The 20,979-nt window shown below is 50.2% G+C and overlaps 1 protein-coding gene across 1 annotated transcript in view; it reads right to left on the minus strand.

Annotated features, from left to right (window-relative positions):
- GABBR2 (gamma-aminobutyric acid type B receptor subunit 2) overlaps positions 1 to 20,979 on the minus strand; it is a 349,107-nt gene that overhangs the window by 58,369 nt on the left and 269,759 nt on the right. Inside the window, exon 12 of the mRNA XM_086683581.1 lies at positions 7,154 to 7,261. Within this exon, the coding sequence (XP_086539707.1) occupies positions 7,154 to 7,261 (108 nt within the window). The remainder of the gene's footprint in view (positions 1 to 7,153; positions 7,262 to 20,979) is intronic.

The raw sequence follows: 20,979 nt of genomic DNA on the forward strand, positions 1-20,979 counted from the left end.
AATCCATCCAAACCGCTTTACCTGGGGACTGGGCACTGGTAAAGCCCCCCTCTTTGAGGTTTTCTGGAAGTATTCAGTGAAACACTGATGGTTTATAGAAATCCAGCTTAACCCTTGCTCTCTGGGGAACTAGGCAACTCCCTGCTAGCCCTGAGAAATTGGGGCATAAGGAAGACATGCCCAGGGAGCTGAGGACACGGGGGACAGGCTGGAAGGCGCCTCCCTACTTAACGCTCACCCAGGGCTGTTGGAGCCCGCAGGCAGGGGCCCACGCTGTGCTGGACCCTGGCAGGTCCTTCTCCCACCTTCCTGCTACACCCTTCTCAGCACCGAGCCCGAGGTGCTTCTCAGTGAACCCAGGCACGCCCCGCACAGGGTGTATGCTGCAGATGTGTTCCGGTCTGAGTGGGGGCAGGGACCAGCTCATCTCCCCTCTGTGCCCCGGTGTCTGATACAGGGACTGGCTCTCAGACCTTCTTGGGAAAAGTTTGGGGGAAAAAAAGAATGAGCTCTCAGAAAGAGGCCAGGAGGAAGTGGCACTGTAAGTTCAAGGTCACTGTCTCCTGCCCAGGGCCCAGGTTCTACTCCCTCCGGGGCATCTCCTGCTGCAGGTTCCCACCCTCCCCACCTGACAGCCTCCAAACCCTTCAGGGAACGCACCTTCTTCTCCCTGTCCTTGCTAGAAGGCTGGGGGACATTTCACTGGAGTTTATGGCCACATTCCTCGTCTTCAGAGCCCCTACGACAGTTGCAACTTCACCTATATATATGGGATCATTTGATTTGTATCCCTACTCCCTTGTAGACTGTGAACTCTGCATGACTTGGTTTTGCTCATCACTGTATTCTTAGTGCCTGTCTGAGGCCTGGCATAGGAAAAGTGCTCAATAGGCACTGGTTGATGGATGATGGCCCAGGAAAATATGCCCTGAGCACCCATGCAGGGCCAGGCCCTGTGCTGGGCACTGGAGATGCAGAGATGGACAGACCCTGGTGCTGCCCTCCAGGGTTAGGAGGACAGACAGACTTGCCAGGGATGATTACAAGAGGGTACCGGGAGGAGAGGAGGTGGCTTCACAGAGGAGTTGCTGGGGGCCACTGGGGAGAAGGGAATGTCAGACAGAAGAAGCAGCTGGGAGAGCTGAGGGGCTGGTTCAGGGGAGTGAGCGCATCACATCGCCCTTGCTTCAGGATTCTTCTATGACCCCCCCTCACCGGGGCGGGGAGGATAAATCCAGCCAAACTCCTTTGCTTGTCATTCAAGCCTTTCCCAAGAGTGGCCTAACTATTCCCCCCACCCCCCCCACACACGGACTTGTTAATGCTTAACCACACCCTAGTCTCTGGCAGAGTTGTGATTTTTGCCCTCCAGACCTTTGTAGGTGCTGGTTCTTTTGTTTGAAACACCCTAATCTTTCTGTGAGAGATTTTGTGTGAGTGGGGTGGGTGGGGGTGGCTAGAGAGGGGGCTAGTGAGGTGGAAAGCCTGCATGACAGGGGGCTGCCGGAGGCTGAAGCATCATTAAGCAGTAGAGTCATGGGGAGCTCTCTGCAGCCTGGAGGGGTAGACCTGAGGCAGGGAGCCTGCAGGAGGAGGCCAGTTAGGAGCTGAGACAGTTGTCCCGGTAAGCAGGGAGGAGGCTTGATTCAGAGACACCGTGATGGTCAGGAGGACGCTGGTGCCATAAATAGCAGGTAGGCGGAGTGGCTGGCTTCAGTCTCGAGTCCGCTCTCCCTCCCCAAAACTCCCCCACCAGCAAGCGCTAGCATGTCTCACAGGGTCTGTGAGACAAAAGGTCTACGACTCTTCCCACAGTCTACCTTCGAGGAGGCAGTGACCTTGAACGTGCGCAACACTTTTATGTCAGTGCACACTGATGCCATCACACTGAGTTCTCTCTCTGAAGCTAGGAGGCTACCAGTGCTCCATTGTCCCTGAGTGCAAAGGCATACAGTAACAATGACTGAGCACAGGTTCTGGAATCAGATCTGAGTGTGACTCTTACTAATTAACTGTGTGGCCTTGGGTAAGTTTCTTAACCCCTCTGAGCCAGGTTCCTCATCTACCAAATGGAAGCAGTAACCACACAAACGGCACTGGATTACCAAAGTCTGTCTGACTGTAACTGCTCAACAGCGGTTGGCTGTTTTTATTAAATGTCACTTTCCATTGTTGTCTAGAGCAGGGGTCAGCAAACCATGGATCTGGCCCACTGCTTGTTTTTGTAAATAAAGTTTTATTGGAACACAGCCATTCCCTCGGGCTGCTTTCATTCTCCACCAGCAGAGTTTAGTGGTTGCGACAGCAGCTCTGTGGCCTGCAAAGTCTAACGTATTTACTATCTGGCTTTTTACAGAAATAGTTGTCTGACTCCTGGTTTACAGAAAAGAGCATTTCTTTATTTCTTCAAGAGACTTCAGATCTTTTGACTGATTCGAATTGGCCTTCTGCTAGGACCAACTCATTGCCTAGTTCCAGGGATGCCATTCCAGGGGGAATACAAAATGAAAGGTGCCTCCTGGAGTTGTACACAGCATATCACTCAGGTAACCGGTACTCCCTGGTGAAGCTGCCAAAAACCATTTTGCCGAAGCTAAGTCCACAGGAAGATCTGAGGTGATGTGCCCATGTCATTGTCTGCAACAGAACCAAGTTATATTGGTAGCGAGCTTCCTTTTTTTTTTAATTACAAAGAAAGGTTTTTTAAGTACTCTCTATACCCATCGTGGGGCTCGAACTTACAACCCCAAGATTAAGAGTCTCATGCTCCACTGACTGAGCCAGCCAGGCGCCTCTGTAGTGAACTTTGTCTTTTTTTTTTTTTTTTTTTTAACGTTTATTTATTTTTGGGACAGAGAGAGACAGAGCATGAACGGGGGAGGGGCAGAGAGACAGGGAGACACAGAATAGGAAGCAGGCTCCAGGCTCTGAGTGGTCAGCACAGAGCCCGACGTGGGGCTCGAACCCACGGACCGCGAGATCATGACCTGAGCTGAAGTCGGACGCTTAACCGACTGAGCCACCCAGGCGCCCCGTGAACTTTCTTTGTCTTAAAAAAAAAAAAAAAAATCATCTGCCCCCGGAACAAAACATCTCATCTCTGACCTACTGCTCTTGTCTTAATGTTTCAATTTGGTCCTAGTAAGAGGCAGAATAAAAACTGCACTAAGTCTCCCAATTCAAGATTGTATGATTGAGTTTTAGAAAAAACTAGAACATGCTATAAAAATATCAGATTTGGAAGCAATAAGTCACTGCATGCCAGTATATCCTTTAATAAGCTCTTTTTCCTTTAGCGTCTTTAAAAAATGTGGCCATATGGGGTGAAGTTTGTGCTTGTGTGTCTGGGAGGGCATGCCACTGTGGATGCAGGGAGAGGAGGCGGGAGCCAGAGAGGGAAGAAAAGGACAAAAAGACTATGCAGAAAAGCGTATATTGCATTTACAAACGTCTGTAAATCTAGTATACGTGTCGGTAAAAAAGTTAAAGGGTCCATCTTACAAATAAGTCTAAACTGAAAAAAAAAACCCTAATAAAACAACAACAATAAAAACCAACCTTGGCTATATAAAAGGTCGGAATCATGGAGAATCCAATCCTACTTTTGACCTGTAATTGCCACAACCCTTTTAAGACCACCTGGTTGCCGAACTTGAGCTTTTGATCCATATAAAGCATAACTTTCTCTTCTACCTCCTCTTATTTGTTGATAAGGGATGCTTGGGGGCAGCACTGCAAACCTGTTCTGGAAAATGCCTAGAAAGCAAAACTAGAGGAAAAAGTTTCTCACCCTGGAACGGCGTGCTCATCTGGCTTTAGTCATTTTTGTACTAGACAAAACGGGTGACCAAACCTTGTACACAAAGCCTTCGGCGGTCTGTCAGATAAGCCCCTTTCTGGGGTGCCTGGCCCCCCAGCAGCCTGCGTTCTGTTTGCCCAGCCGCCCAGCCAGCGAGTCTCCCGGCTCTGGCAGTGCGTGCAGCAAGGTGTGGCTACATCCCAGCTCCGCCCTCCGTGTAGCTTTCAGACAACTAAACTCTGAAATCTTCCCTGATGTGTTTTGTCAATTGTTGCCAGACAATTGGAGTGTTCTTGCTCAGCGATCACATGAGTAATGGAAAATAAAGGCTGGTTCTTGATTACAGATGACAATATGGATGAATCATATATTGACACAAAGGAATCAACATTGTGATTCTTCAAAACCAGGATGGAGTTGTCGTAAATGGCAGAGCGTCTCTAACCACAGCCACAGCGCAGGAGGGGCCCCAGAAGTCACTTGGTCACTTGGAGCCTTTTCAAACTTTGATTGCATCAGCGTGGCTGGGAGGGCTGGCCTCCACCCCAGGATCCTGATTCTTAGGGCTGGAGTGGGGCTTAAGAATCTACATTTCTTCCTTCCTTCCTTTCTTTCTTTCTTCTTCCTTCCTTCCATGTTTATTTATGAGAGACAGAAGTGGGGTGGGGAACCAGTGGGGGAGGGGCAGAGGGAGAGGGAGACAGAATCTGAAGCAGGCTCCAGGCTCTGAGCGGTCAGCACAGAGCCTGATGAGGGGCCTGAACCCTTGAACTGCGAGATCATGACCTGAGCCGAAGTCAGACACTCAACCTACTGAGCCACCCAGGCTCCCTAAGAATCTGCATTTCTAACAAACTCCCAGGTGATGCCTCTGCTGCTGGTCCAGCCCACACTCTGAGTGGCCCTGGCAGATCAGAGATCTTCTACCCTGGCTGTATATCAGTATCACCTGGGAGAGTCTTAAAAACTCCTGATGCTCAGTTCCAGCCACAGTGAGGTGGTTTCATTGGTCTGGGCTGTGTCACTTCTTGGAGTTTAAAGCTCCCATTTGATTGAAATGTGTAGTTAGGTCTGAGAAGGACTGGGTGGCCAGGCTTCTCATTTTATAGATGGAAAGGAGTTGTCACAAATACTGCCGAGGCCCATGAGGGAGGGCCCTTCCAGTGAACATCGGCAGTGGGTGGCAGGGACAGATTCTTTCTTCCCTCTAAATGTAGCCTGCAGTTTCCCTAGGTGGTCCAGGTATGGGGCAGGGGGTAGAGGAGAGAGGACAGTCCTCCCTCATCTGGACAGCAGCTCCTCAAGCAGCCCGGGCAGGTGGAGGGGCTGATGGATGAATGGGGCCACTGGGTACCAGGCAGAATCACAGCTCAGGAGACAGGACCATTTCGATATGGCCCCATTTTTCAGATAAGGAAACAGAGGCCCAGAAAGATGAAGACATTTGCTGAGAGACCCATAGCAGGTCGGTGGTGGGAACAGAAGGGAAGAGAGGCTGCTTTCCTGCTTTGTCTGTTGGCCCCTGTGCCTTGTTGCCTGCTGCAGGTGCCAGGGCTCATAACCAGGCAACTGGATGACAAATGCAAGTTTGGAGTGAAGACTCAGAACAACAGCGCCCTTTGTCAAATGGGATATGGGCACAATGCAGGATCTGCAGAGGAGAGGTCTGTAAACAAGTTATACCCACGTCAGGGGTTTAAAAAGTGTGTGTGTGTGTGTGTGTGTGTGTGTGTGTGTGTGTGTGTGTGCACGCTGGGGTGGGGTGGGGTGGGGTTGAATCAAGAAGAGGCTTTTTGGAAAGAGGTGTCATGATGCTCTGAGATCTCTCCCCACAGTGAGAGGATGGTTATGTTTCCTCCTTGACCTCACATGAAGAGGGAGGCTTTAAGGAGAACACTCAGACGGCTTGACTGATGGGCTCCCTGCAGCTCAGGGGAGCCTGAGACACCTGAGGAACCCGAGGTGACCAGTTGGCCAGGTGCTCAGGGGGTGGGACAAGGGGACAGCCGTGCAGTGCGGTCAGCCAGCACTCCTCGAGTTTGGATGAGCGAAGGACGCGTGTGTGCTTTCCTGGGCACCAGATGTGGGCCAGGGAGGAGGGAGAGCTGGCCCTGTCCAAGACCTGCTAGAGGGGCGAGGTGAGCCCCTGAGTGTGGAAGCCTCCACACGCCTAGGGAAGAAGCCTCACATGGCCACCTGGGGGAGTATTTTGCCCATGTCATGGGCACCATAGGAAGGAAAGTCCCTGTCCCAGGGTGGGGGTGGGGGGTGGGGGCTTTGAAAAGCCCACAGACACACCCTACGACAGTCTAAAGCACCTGCTTAACCTCTTCCAGGCCCAGTAACCCCAAGGGCAGCTCCTGGCAATGAACCTTCCACCCTTCCCCCACTCCAAGCTCCAGCTCCGGAGGGTTCAGAACCCTTGGGGATAGGACGTCAGGGAAAAAGCTCAGGCTGGCAAAGGGGAGAAGCTGCCCGCCACACCCCTTCTCCCAGGGCAGGCGGCTGGCCCGCTGCAGGCCTGAACTGGTGGAGGCAGAGGCTGTGCCTCGAATGCAGTTTGAAGTTCTGAATATTATGATGGACTCCATATATTAGCTGCTGACCAGAGGGCCTTCAAAGTCATGAGACTTGCCCGAATTTTTATCTAGGAGCAAGGGAAGGACAGTACCACTGGTTAAGTTAAAACGACAGTGATGGAGAAAATTTCTCCAGGAGTTCCACCGAAGAGCCAAGCTGAGTCAGCATGCTGGTTAGACTCAGCCATGTGGATGGCAAATACTTTCCACCCACACGAAGGCAGGGCTCCTGTCCTCTAAGGGCCTCTTTGAAAATAGAAACATTAAATTTGGTCTGTGTCCTGTTTCACTCCCCTCTTTCAAGGGCTTCTCATTGCCTGGAAGTTCAAGTTCAGATTCTTTACTGTGGCTCCTCTGGCAGCCTGTCCCTGTAAACACCATGCCCTGGCCATAATGAACCTCTGCCAGCTCTGTGAACACACCCGCCTCCGTGATCCCCAACCCAGGCCTCCGCGCACACAGTTCCCTTGATGTGCCTCTGCCCAGCTAACCCCCACTCCCCGTCCAGGTCTCCACATCAGTGTCACTTCTTGCATGAAGCCTCGTCTGAGTGCTCATACCCCTGTTGCCCCTATACCTTCCCAGCCAGCCCTTATCATCATGTGTTGTAAATGCTTTGTTGCCCTACAAGGCTGAAGGTGTCAGGGGTGGACATCGTGTTTAGCTTGAATCCCCAGCAAATAGCCCAGTGCTAGGTACACCGTAGGTGCCTAATAATATTTGCTAAATAAACGCTAAGTGAACACTGCAAATATCCTGAAACAGGAGTGATTACCTTCTTCTTCATTTTCACATTTTTGAAGATGGCGTGGACCCTCCATGTCTTTGCAAACATTGCCCCAAAGGCCGTTGTGTAGCCCACGGTGAGAATCCAGGTCCTGACCTAGAGGCCATGAGAAAACAGAGACATTAACATCTCCTAGGTGGACCGACTTCACCATCTATTAGAGCGTCCCAACAGAGGGATTCTAGGTAATAGACACTCAGACTTTTTATTCTACATACTGTGGCCTTTCACTAACCATCAAGACTCCTTCAATCACATCTCAATTTGATAGACATTTAGTTCCATCAGCCACATGCCAGACCCAGAGCCCTGGGCACAGGGGACTGTGAGATTCAAATTCTGCCTTCCATGGGCCCATAGTCCAGAGTGGCAGACAGAGGCACAGAGGCTCCCAGGACCACCAAGGGACCACTGAGGGGCGACAGATCAGCCTTCTTGTCTTCCCTCCCTCCTTTCCTTCCTGCGAGCCCTCTATGTGAGGAGACAGACCTGCAGAGGTGAACAAATGGCTGATTTCTTGACTCCTCACCTGAGTCTACAGGAGACCAGATGGCTCTGGGAACCTCTTCTACAGGACTCCCAGCTCCCAGGTTGTAGGCAGAGGGTAGGGGAGGACACTGAGCCGCAGGGGCTGAGACTGGGTAGGAGAAGCATCCTGCTGTGGCCCTTCTCCAGCATTCAGCAAATCCACCACTCTGGTGGAGCAGGGGAGGACTCAGCCAGAGCTGGATCCAGGGTAGCCATACCCAGGCCAGCTCCAGGCCACAGCAGGAGCTGTTCAGTTACAGAGGAAGGCTAGAGAAGGACCTGCTATGGGCCTGTCTCCTCGGGCCTTTGGAGAAAGAGAGGAGCGAATGCCGCCTGGGTCCTACCCACCAGCCCCGTCTGCCACGGTCAGACTATGTGGTTCCTACTTCACTGTGGACCCCAGCATCCGGATACTCAGCATCAGGCCAGCCTGGCCCCAGTGGCCATACTTGGACCTTGGGACTAAGGCCCTATCTGGTTCTCACCTGTTCTGCAGGACTAAATGTCTCCTGATCCCCAGCCCTGGCTGGTGAGTGACAGGAACTGTCAGCCCTGACTGCTGCCTATAGCCTGGAGCCCTGCAGGCTGGGATGGCCAGCCACCATCTGTTAGGTTGTGGGGGCCTCCTGGGTGCCTGTTCCCTGCCTGCACTGCCGTCACGGCCAGACCCCAGTGTCTCCAGACTCCACGCTTACCGGCTGGTCTGGACACCCTCCAAAACCTAGGACACTGGCCCAGCTCCAGGCCACGCGCCACCGAGTTCTAGGGCTTCCTGCTCATTGGGGCGAGAAAGCTGTGTGTTCTGTGAGCTCCAGTTTTGGGCTTTGGTCTTTCTTCTGCTTTCCCTCAGCACTGCTGAACTGAGTTCCCTCTGAAAGATCCCTACTGGCCTCAGCTGAACACAGCAGGAAGGTGAATATTAGTAGGACTCAGAGGGAGACAGCCAGGATGGAGCGCACAGGCCAGACCCTCGGTGTGCAGAGGAATCAGACACAGCAGGTGTGCCCGGCTGCTATAGGCCCTTCCAGCCCAGGAGTGCCATCAGCACAGGTAAGAAGTTCCCAGAAACACTCCCAGATGAGTTCCTTCATGGAGTACTTCTACTCTGCCTTTCTAGCAACTTGGCTCTCCAGACTCCAGTTTTACAGAGAAAGAACATTTCCCCTTCCGATTTTATTTGTTTTTTTTTTTAAGTTTATTTATTGAGAGAGAGAGAGAGAGAGAGAGAGAGAGAATGAGAATGAGAATATGAGTAGGGGAGGGGCAGAGAGGGAGGGGCAGAGAGAGAGAATCTCAAGTAGGCTCCATGCTGTCAGCACAAAGCCTGACATGGAGCTCAATCTCATGAACCGTGAGATCATGACCTGAGCCGAAATCAAGAATCGGATGCCTGACCGACTGAGTCACTCAGGCACCCTTCCATTTTACTTGTAAAAGTAGGACGTGACTGGGTGGATGGCAGAGCCGGCCCCCTAGGAAGGACAAGAGCATCGCAGCAACTGTTCTAAAACACGGTCGTGTGAGGTGTGGGTGCTGACAATAGGATAGGGAAGGACTTCACTTTTTTTTTTTTAATTTCAAAAACAAGGACAAATCAGATAGGCAAGAATGAATAACAGTACTTTAGAGAAGGCACAGGAGGGTCACATTATTACGCATATTACAATACAACGATGCAAGAAAAGTAAACAGAATGGGTATGGGAGGAATAATTCTCAATTACTGGGAATTTCACCCTGAGCTTAATCAATGAGCAGATCACAAATCCCTGGTCTGTCAGAGTTGCATAGGACCTTACAGGTCATTCATTCATTCACTCATTCATCCGTTCATTCAATAAGGATTATTAGGTCAGAGGCTAAGAATATACTGATAAAAACAACAAGTAAAACAACAACAACAAAACAGAGTGGTTTTTTTGAGCCACCAGTTGAGTTGGGAAAACAACTTTGCCGATGAATAAACTCAGACACTCAGGGCATTTAAGGTATTTCTCTCAACTGGGATGCCTGGGTGGCTTGGTGGGTTGAGCATCCGACTTCAGCATAGGTCATGATCTCACGGTTCATGGGTTGGAGGCCCGCGTCAGGCTCTGTGCTGACAGCTCAGAGCCTGGAGCCTGTTTCGGATTCTGTGTCTCTCTCGCTTTCTGTCCCTCTCCCCCCTCAAAAATAAACATTAAAAAAATATTTCTTTCAACCACTCCATACAGTTGCAGAGCTGAGCCTGGAACCCGGTGCCTTGCCCCTGCCCAGCCCTCTTTCCCCCATGTCATGCTCCTCCTGCCTTTCCTGACTCAAAGCTGGCTCATCCAAACCCAGAAGTCAGCTGTCAAAGGGACAGGGCACATCTAGGGGTAGCTGCCAGCCCGAGAACACTCTCCTGGGAGATCTTTACACACTTTTCATACTGATGGGTTGGCAGGACCATTAACACCAATGGCCTCCAAGTGTTTCGACCATGTTCTCTCCTATCAGAAAAACAATCTGAAACACGAACATAAATGCAGTGTGGAAATTTACCAAAGGATGGTAGGAGATGAAATCATATCATTTGATTTTTATGTGGCTGACAAAGATCTCTTATTTTGGGTAGAAGTGTCACTCCAACGTGCTTTGCATTATTATAGTTGCTTTGACTTATGGGTTCTCTGAAGTAATCGTTTTGGGGTGATTTGTCTGTTTTGGAAGACTCAGTTCATTAAGACCCAATAATACAATTTAGTTAAAACCTGATAATATCAGTCTAACCTGGCATCTGAAAATGGCAACATGTTGCCATAAGTGGGAAGTGAAGAATGGCTGAGGGGGCCTGGGCAGGAAAGGGTTAACAGAACAGGCCTGAGACCGTCCTTAGAAAGTCCTGGTGACAAGGTCGGCTCTCCACTGGCCTGTCTGGGACCTTGGACGTGGGGACGGTTCCCACCATCCCCTCAATGATAAGAGGTGACAATTTGCCTGAGCTGTTTGTGCACACACCGTGGTTTCCTGCACACCTGCTTTCCTTCCAGGAGCCTGGAATTTTGGTATGTGCTAAGCCGGTGCCCACTAAAAATTCCAGGAACAGTCTCTAGTCAGCCTCCCCGGGAGATGGCTTTTCACATGTGTCGCCACCATCCATTGCTTGGGAATTAAGCGTGTCCCGCGTGATCCACTGGGAGAGGCTCCTGGAAGCTTACACCTGGTTTCCCTCGGACTTTGCCCCATGTGTCTTTACCTTTTGCTGATTCTGCTCTATGTTCTTTCTCTGTAATAAATCACTGCTGTGAGTGCAACCATATGCTGACTCCTTCTAGTGAATCACTGAACTGGGGGTTGTCCTGGGGACCCTTGGCACAATGGCCCATTGCTGTCTCGCATAATGGATTGATCAACCACGCTGTTCTCTGGAGAGTTCCTGCATCAGATTCTTGGACACACCTGCCGCACCGGGACTCCAGGGCCAGTCCAAGTGTTAAACCTTAGGAAGGCTGAATTTCTTTCGTATTTTTCTATATAAAAAAACAAAGATAAATAAAAGCTGTACTCTTCTGCAAGACAATCCCAGTGGGTCACCTTGCACGCTGTGGTGTTCATATCTGATTTAAAGACAGCTCTTCAGACCGTGATGAAATAAGACTGGAAGAAAGAGTCTGAAAGCAAGACAGTGGGACCCCCACCATCAGAGCTGCCCTTCCCAGGCTGGGAGAGGCCTCTGCAAAAGGGATGTGATTTCTCTCTCCATTCCTCCACCATCTCTTTAAGAGGCAAATGGACCCTTGGGTTCAGACCTGGACCCTCCTTGCCTCTAAGCGTTCTCCCTGGGTTAGTGTCTTCACTCTCAGGCTTCAACCACTTTTTCTGTGCTGACACGTCTCTTGTGTCTTCCCCAGCTTCTGAGCTCCAGACCTGCATAGCCCACTGTCACCGGAGACTTAGGTGACACCTAGCTGTGCATAAAACTTCACACTGCACAGCCAAAGCTGAGTCCATCGGTTCCATTTCCTTCCAACTCCGGGAGTGGTGCCACTATCCACACTATCCACTGTCACCCAGTTAGGGACCCCGAAGTCCCCCTGGGGAATCCTCCCCACCTTCACTCTCCTATTCAAACGCTAAGCCCAGCTTCTGTCTCACTTTCCACCCAGACTTTCTACCCTCCTTGCCTCTTGCCCATCCATCCAACCCTGCACCCTCCCCGCCCCCCGCCCGCAGTACTGTTCTCCAACGCAAATCTAAGCGAGTCTCCTAGGTTTAAACCCTTGCTGCCCCACTGAAGGTCAGGTCTTAGCAGGGTGTGACCCCACCACCCCACACCTTTCCTGCCACCCTCCACGGGGCGCTCTGCATGCAAGTAATTCCTCACTACTTGAACATTCCTCCCCCCACCCCGAAACTGCTCTGGCTCCTGCACCAGCTATGTCCTCTATCCAGAATGCCATTCCTCTCTCTGATCTCCTTCACAAATTCTTATTTTCTGTCCTCCGAAATCCAAACTCATGAGCCACCTTCTCTGAGAAGTTCTTCCAGACCTTGCAGGGAGATCATAGCTGCCTCCTCTTTGAGACTGGCGCCCTCACACACGTTTCTGCTGTGCTGGTCAACTGAAATGCGGTCTATCTGATTATCTGTCTGCCTCTCCCACAGGATAGTGCTACTGGGGGAGACGGCCTACAATGCTCACCTTTAAATCTCTGGAGCTAGCGCTGGGTGGGGTGCAGGTGATCAGGCTGGATGCGCCAGCTTAGGAGGTAATAAGCTCTTTGTCACCAGAAATGTGCCTGAGCCAAGCACACAAAAGGAAGACCAGAGAGGGAACTGGAGGATTTGAAGGCAAAAAAGGCTGAGTTCATGGCATCCGTGGTCCCTTCTACCCCAAATATTCTGTGAGGTAGTGAGATCCCCCATCATTCCACATATTCAAGTAGAACTTGGCAGACCCCCAGCCAGAACACTGTAGGGTCATCTCCTGCACTGAGGCATTTCCTGCACTTACTTGATGATGCCTCCAAGTGTCTCCCTTCTGTGTGTCTCTATGATGCCAAATAAACCAGAAGGTTCTGAGGGGCTCTAAGGGTTCTGTTTCCAATATGTCACTTCTAATACAAGTCTCTACTGATTCATCCACACAAGACAAATAGCTACTTCACTTTTTCTCCCAAAGCCTTAAACATATTTACTTTCCTGCCATTAAGGTCTTTCTTTTCTCCCCTCAGCCATAAAGTACCCCCCGCCCTCCACCCACTCCCCTGCACACTGCCTTGAACACAGACGTCCATGAGGCAGGGAAAACTTGAGGCAGGTGATACCCATATCAGTCTCAACTATGAAAAAGGGAAAAAACAATCAGCCACATCTCCAAATGGAAAGAAAAATCTATGCCCAGAACAATTCTGCTCAGCTGCTTGTTCAATTGATTTCAGGAAGGCCCACCCGGCAGAGGAAGGGCTTTCATCGCTCTTTGGGGGAACCAGCGTGCAAATGGACACACAGCCTCTCTTGCAGGTCTGTTCTGACACAGCACTGGGGCTGCCGTGCTCTGGGCCTCCTGTCACTACAGAGGCATGTGGGCTCTGGGCCGGGAAGTCACATAGAAGAGGAGCTCTGGTGTGGCTGGTTGGACGCTGAGGGGCAAGCCGCCTTCCTGTTGTCCAGGAACGTTCCAAAAAAGGGCCTTTTGTTTCATTCTGATCGTTAACCCAGGCAACCAATAGTGAGATGGCAGGGAGAGAAGACCCAGACTGTCCAAAAGCAAGACCCAAGCCTCCGTTATGGACATCTTCCTGGGGCAAGGGGTGGTGGAGAGATTTGGTGTGTGTCCTGAGGCAATAAGCCTCTGAGGAGCATGCTCCAAAAATTATTACAGAAGCCCCTGTCTTGCCCAGGGTCCTGTGAGCAAGATTGGAATAGGAATTGCCCTCTGGGGTTTGGAATACAGCAAAGCCTTTTGGAGGGGGGTATGATTCTGGGGGCCATGGGAGATGGTGGGCGCAAACGGGGTACTCTGGGACCAGCGGAGGCATCTTAGGAGCCCTGGGGCAAATCAGAGAAAGGACTCCCTTTTGGGAGGAGGAATTTCTGAGAGGCACCCGCTTGGGGCCCTGTTTGAAAGAGCTCCCTCCTGAAGGCCCTCCCAGCTAGAGAAGTGAGCAGATCACAGGATGAAATCCAGCTCCCACTGCCCCTGATGCCAACACCCTTGTAGAGTGCACAGAATGTACAGCTGCATTTGGAGGCCCTGGCTCAGGCAACAGAGCACAGAGTGAGGGAAGAGGCCTTCCTTCCCCTTCCCTCCAGGACCCCAGCAGGTGCCTCGGCTGCCAGAAGTTGGTGTATTTTCTGGATGTGCGATGTTTTCCGAGATGGGTGGTGGCAGCATGGGGTGTGGGTGTGTGCCGGGTGGGGCCCCTCCTGCATCTCTAGGGGCTGAGGATGCAAATGAGTAGATGCTGGGCCAAGACAGGAAGGGAGCGTAGATGCACCATAGTGGTTGCAGCTGCTATGAAATTTGTAGGCAAGTAAGAGGCATCCTTTAGGACTTCCAAAAATTCTGAGGGCTCCCCTATCTAAAGTCTGCCCTGATTTGTCCCTTCGCTTTTGGACCTCACTCCCTCCTGTAGGCCTGTCTCCATCAGGGCATACAACATCCTGAATGGTAGTTGTTTGTTTACCTACATCTTCCCGTCTATGCTGCCAGCTCCCTAAGGGCAGTGGTCTATGCAGCCAGCCCTGTGCCTGCAGGCCCTGGCACAAGTAGGTGCCTGGGAAATGTTGTCATGTAAATGAATGACTTATAGGACAAGGTGTGTGGGATAGGAGCAGAGCATCTGCCCACCATTTGCTGGAGAGTCTGGGGAGCCTCTGGTGCCCTTCTTAGCCACCTTTGCGAAGCCAGAGGGAGCCCTTCACGACTGAAGGCCTTGGATGGCCCAGGACAGAGCAGCTGGGGTGGGGGGGGGTCACTGCCCTAAGAGGGGAGTTGCAGCCTCTCCAAGACTCCGGGTGGCTCCAAAAGGCATTGTCAGCTCAGCTCCAGTCCCTGTGGCTGCCTCTCTCTGCCGACCTGAACCTGCCAGGCAAGGCCGCCATCAAACACTCTGGGCATCCCCTGGCCCGGCCATCCGGCCACCTTCTGAAATCACAAAGCACGCTACCATGGCCAGACACAAAAGCACAGGATCACAGGCTGAAACAGCCCCCAACCACATTATTACACCGGGTTATCTCTCAAATGCTTCAAAAAGAAATCCTCAGGGCACCTGGGTGGCTGAGTTGGTTAAATGACTGACTCTTCATTTCAGCTCAGGTCATAACCTTACGGGATCGTGAGATTGAGCCCTGCACTGGGAGCCAGCTTCAGATTCTCTCTCTCCCTCTCTCTGCCCCGCCCCCTGCTCACGCCCTCTCCCCTCTCAAAACAAACAAACAAACAAACAAACAAGCAAGCAAACAAACAAACAAACAAAAAATCCTCAAGCAAAAGCTATCACTGACGTTTATGGCATCTTCACTGAAAACATCACTCATTCTTCCTAGACTTGAATTTACTGGGAGGCCAGGTGGATGTTCCTAGGTAGCCTTTGTCTTTTGAGTCAGAGTCAGAAAATCCTAGTATCCCAGGAGGGCTAGAAGATGACCCCTGAATCCGGTGCCTGGGCCCCAACCACCTCAACCCTTCCCAGCTGCTGCCCATCCTGAGATCATTCATACACCTCTCATGAGCAGGGTGTGGACGGCTAAGAGCACGTTTCAGGACCCAGAATCCAACCCTGCCTCCCCGTGATGGGGCTGCTCTGCTTCCAGGGATTCCAGCAGCGGCGGGGGGAACCCCTTTTCTCCCCTAACTGATGCTCAAGGGACAAGGTTTCTGGTGTTTCCATTTCTCTTCACACCTAGAGACAAACAAAAAAAAATAAAGCAGGGTTCTAAACTTAACCTTTGTACTCTAGGTGTGGCCTGGGAGTTTGTTAGATATGGGGCGTTTCAGGTGCACCCCAGACCTACTGAGCCAGAATCTGCATTCACCGAGATCCCCAGGTGATTCATGCACATTATCTGTGCAGGTAGAAGACAGGCTGGTGTTACCCTTGAGGGGGGTATGGACTGGAAGAGGATGCTAGAGATGGTCTGTTTCTTGATCAGGATGCTGGATGCACAGCTGAGTGTGGTTTGTGAAAATTCATTGAGCTACACACTTGTGCGCGCGCGTGTGTGTGTATGTGTGTGTATACTTTAATAAAAAGTTGGAAAGAAAAGGAATCAGGGTTGTCAGCAAGTGGAGGGAGATCTACAGCTAAGCCATGCTCCTCTGAGCTGCCACGAGAGTGGCCCTGGGCTGAACCAGCCCCCCCTAGCTCTCGTGTCACATTCCAACGTCTGGGGACTCAGGGACTCATGTCGGAGAGCCCTGAGTCCCCAGCTGCGTCATTCTTACCTTCCTTACCCATTCTTTGTTCTTCCCAGCCTGCCCCGCCCGAGGCCCCTTCCAGCACTCAGGGCGTCAGAAGTGCAGCAGCTTGGTTTTGACTTAGGTGGCAAGTCTGTCCCCGCTCCAGTTTTAGCAAAGCGAGGTCACCTAAGGCCAGAAGTTGTCACGACGTAACCTACATCCAACTGACCAGCACCAACACCAGTTTTCCAGCCTCTTCTTCAACCCAAGTTCACTCAGCTTTATCAGTGTCTCTCTTAGCCATGTCCGTGGGGGAACACAATTATCCGGACATACTCCCATCATTCACTTACTGACTCATTCTTTAAAAAAAAAATTTTTTTTTAATGTTTATTTATTTTTGAGAGAGAGCTTGAGCAAGGGAGGGCGGGCAGAGAGAGAGAGGGAGACATAGAATTTGAAACAGGTTCCAGGCTCTGAGCTGTCTGCACACAGCCCAATGCGGGGCTCGAACTCACAAACTGTGAGATCCGAAGTCAGGCACTTAACCGACTGAGCCACCCAGGCGTCCCCCACTCACTCACTCACTCACTCATTCTTAATGAAAACGGCTAACATATATTGAATCTTATTGTGAGGCAGGCACTAAATGCTTTGTAGACACTATGCCATCTAATCCTCACAACCCTATTATTATGCCCATTATATGGAGGAGGAGTAAACTAAAGTTCAGAGATATTAAGTAACTTAAGGTCCCACAGCTGGGAAATGGTGTAGCTGGGATTTGAATACAAGCAGTCTGTAATTCTCCTATATGCTAGGTACTCTGAAAAACTTGGGGATGTATCAAAAATGAATGAATAGATCTACAAAAAACACTGAATTGTACACCTCAACAGGGTAAATTTTATGGTATGTGAAGGATATCCCAAGGTTTAAAAATGTGAATGGACAAATTTTGGGTTGGGATAAATGTTGACCACATCCCTAAGAATTTGGTGGACCTGCTTCTCTGGTATGAACCAGCTAGCAACAAATATATATATATTTCTTAAAAAGATATATATTTTTTCTTTTATATATATATATATATAATATATGTATATAAATAAATAGATATTTATATTAATGAAATAAATATATAAATTTATATATAAATATACAATTAAAAATATATTTTTTATAAATATATATATATATATATATATTTCTTAAAAAGAACAAAATGCCTCAGACATCTCTGTAGTCCAACAAAGCTAGTTCCAAACTTCAGTCCTGCCACCTAGCCAGGTACAGCAGACTTTCGGTTTTCTCTGGTTAGGCAGAGACAATGAACCTCACCCCATCAGGAGGTTGAGGGATATGAAGGGATGTCTGCAGGTGGCCGCAAGCTGGGCCTGGTGAATCACAGAGGATAGTAGTACTGAGTTTCGTGAGGGCTCAGGCCTGGGGGGGTAACGTGGCATTGCTGGCAATGCTTGAAAGCCCCAGAAACTGTTGAGACCTTTGTTGCATCTAAGCCCGCCTGGGCCTCATCGTCACTGCAGAGCCCCTTCTCACCCCTTCTCACCCCTCCACACTCATGTGGAGTTTCTGCCTAGGATTCCACAAGGAAGAAAAATGCCGTTTCTCTTCCCCACCCACCTTGCTCCCTCTCTGGGTTGCCAGGGGCTGGGATTTCCCGAGCCAGGTCAGCGAGTTAAGTTTGGAGTCAGCCCTCCCAGCCCCCTGGCACCGGGGCTCTGGCCCAGGCCCAGCACTGTCCTCATAGGCAGCTCCCTGCCCACAGGGGCCACGTTGCTATGGTGATTCCACTACCCACACAGTGTCCAGGGAGACTGCACAGTGTAGCTGGAGCTGTTTGCAAGACTTGCTGAAACCAGGCTGGGAAGATTCCCGAAAGGGTCAGAGGGAGCGGGGGATGGGAACTAAGTGTAGCTGTTTCCCTAGCAGTAGTTGTGTGTGTGTGTGTGTGTGTGTGTCCGCACGCACATGCAGGGAGTACATGCTCACACATGTAGCCACCTCCCTCCCTCCCATAATGGCCCTTCTGAGCAGAGGCACAGCCCCCAGAGAGGCAGAATCTCATGACTGTCATAGGTTTCTTCCTGAGGTGGTGTTCATGGTTTATCATTGTGTTCAGTTTCCATCTTGAAAACGGAAAGAAAAAAGGGTGGCATTCATACAGCAGCAGGACTGACCGAACTGTGACTTCAACTACTCCCCACCTGAAGCGGCTTCATGTTCTACCTTGTCGCTTGTCCTATAAAAACTTCCTGCAGAACACAGAGCAGGATACCGGGAAATGGTAACGGTGACGGGGAGAAAGCTGCCTACCTCCTGTCCCCCTCGTTCCAGGCGCCTCACCAGAACCATCGCATTTAGCCCACACTACCATCCCGCAGGGGGATTTGTTACTCTCATTTTACAGATGATGAAACTGAGGCTCAGAGAGGCTAAGTCACTGGCCTCAGCCAGGGGCCAGTAAGAGTAGGTGGTGGGACTCACACCCGGGCTGTTCAAGATCTGTGCTCACTGCACCAGACGGCCCTGATTCTACCTCCTCCCTGCTTGCTGTGTGTTTACCGGTGGGCAGGCTGTCAGGCCCAGAGAGAACAGAATCCGAGGCACCAAGTGAAATAAAGAGCCACAACCCCTCCGGAATAGCAGGTGGGGCACAGCCCGAATTGCACTCACTGGGGACTGGTATTTAGGCTCTAAATTCAAGCTTTCAGTTCCCCTTCCTGAGCGATATTGGGAATTATTAAATAGATGACCCCAGTCCTAACCCATGTACACATTTGTTCTGACCCAATTCAGTCCAGAGTAGTTAATCTATGCCTCTTCCCCACAGTCATGAATATGGGCTCCCCTCTGCAGAGCCTCTGAAACAGCCCTGACTGCAAATAAATGAATCCTCAGGGATGGTGAGAATGGGGGCCTAACATCTCCCGAGCCCTCGTGTTCGGAGCTAATGCTGATTTGTAAAGCGCTTTATGATTTATTCATACCGCCTCGCCAGGCTTCCCAGGCCAGCCTTCCCCTCACACAAATGAGCGCGACTCCCAGAACAGAATGTCAGGCTTCATTAAAAGAAAAAAAAAAACCCCGGTGTGGGGGATGTCCCTTTTTTTTCTTTTCTTTTTTTTTTTTTTTTGCTCCCAAGCTTGCGTCACCTGGTGTTTGTAGGATTCAGGTCAAATTCCAGAGAGCACCTGTGCAGTAACCGCCTTTGGCCCCTGACCAGGGAGGGTATAAGATGTCAGGAGCGTCTTTCTGGAAAGAAGGGGCTCTCTCTGCACAGGATGCAGTCTTGACAGTCCAGGGTGTGGGTGCTGGCCTGCAGCATGTGGAAGAGATCCCGCACCTGCTGCCAGTTTGCAATCCAGAACTGTGCAGGAGTGGACGATGCCGAGACCTTAGAGCTGCAAGTCCCATCCAAAAGAGACTGCTGTGCAAAAAAGGGCCTACTTTGCTCTTAACACCTTAACAGAAAACTGAAGAGTTGCTTTTCGATTAATCTGGCCAACACTGATCGTTTGGCCATCCCTTCTAGCTCTGGTCCTCCAGGCTGGGAATTGGATGAATTATTGCATTTGGGACAATACAGAGACCCAAATGGCTAACCCAGTTTCGAGAGATCACAGTAGTCAAAGTCCAGAAATAAATCCCAACTGCTCATTCTCATTTTACAAAATGAGCCAATGACATTTTCAACTGAGAGTTACTTCTACACAGTTGTTAGCTGCTAACGGGTAAACTCTTTTAGAAAAAAAAAAAACCAACAACAACAAAGAGGCAGTGAATATTCAAAACATGGTAATTAATTTTCAAAATAAGATTTCTAAAATTGACTAAATACATTACCCTGTCTTGGGCTTCCTTAAGTATATGCATTCTCAGTGAGGGTGAAATAGTTCCCAAGGGGCAACCATTGGTTCTTAAATGTGAAAATACTACTCTTTCATGCATGAACTATAGATATACATACAGTACGTAAACAAACATACAGTATATCTTTGGTATTAAATTTTCAGGAGGAGATAATTAGAAAAAAAGTTTAAAAAGGCTTCATAGGGGAGCAATAAGGGGAAAAAGGGATTGAGAAACACTGCTTAAATAGAGAATAATGGCTCTGGGGCACCTGCGTGGCTCGGTCGGTTAAGCGTCCGACTTCGGCTCAGGCCATGATCTTGAAGTTCACAAGTTCGAGCCCCACGTCGGACTCTGTGCAGACAGCTCAGAGCCTGCAGCCTGCTTCAGGTTCGGTCTCCCCCTCTCTCTGCCCCTCCCCAACTCGTACTCTGTCTCTCTCTCTCTCAAAAATAAATAAAACATTTTTTAAAAATTAAAAAAAGAAAATAATGGCTCTTTTTCTATATGACTCAAAGTCATGCACATAGACAGACATACAGACATCTCTTCATATCTGTAATGGTTGAGATAGATGGGCAGATCTGTTCCTTAATAAGTGGCTCTAACCCTGACCCCAGGTATCGATCCTTTTCCGGTCGGTAGTTTTCCTCCCTCCCTTTTACAGGCTACCCAGCCATTCCTAGAGGGGCTGTTTTCTTTTTTTTTTTTAATTTTTTTTATTTAAAAAAAAATTTTTTTTTCAACGTTTATTTATTTTTGGGACAGAGAGAGACAGAGCATGAACGGGGGAGGGGCAGAGAGAGAGGGAGACACAGAATCGGAAACAGGCTCCAGGCTCTGAGCCATCAGCCCAGAGCCCGACGCGGGGCTCGAACTCACGAACCGCGAGATCGTGACCTGGCTGAAGTCGGACGCTTAACCGACTGCGCCACCCAGGCGCCCCAAGAGGGGCTGTTTTCTAGCAGTGGCCTGTTAAGTCCATGATCTTAATGTTGCAGGCAATACTGATGTCCCTTCCAGTCTGAAAGCAACGACATACTGCC

The sequence above is a fragment of the Puma concolor genome, chromosome D4 (genome assembly GCF_028749965.1).
Source record: "Puma concolor isolate L17-30 chromosome D4, mPumCon1.1.hap2, whole genome shotgun sequence".
NCBI lineage: Eukaryota > Metazoa > Chordata > Mammalia > Carnivora > Felidae > Puma > Puma concolor.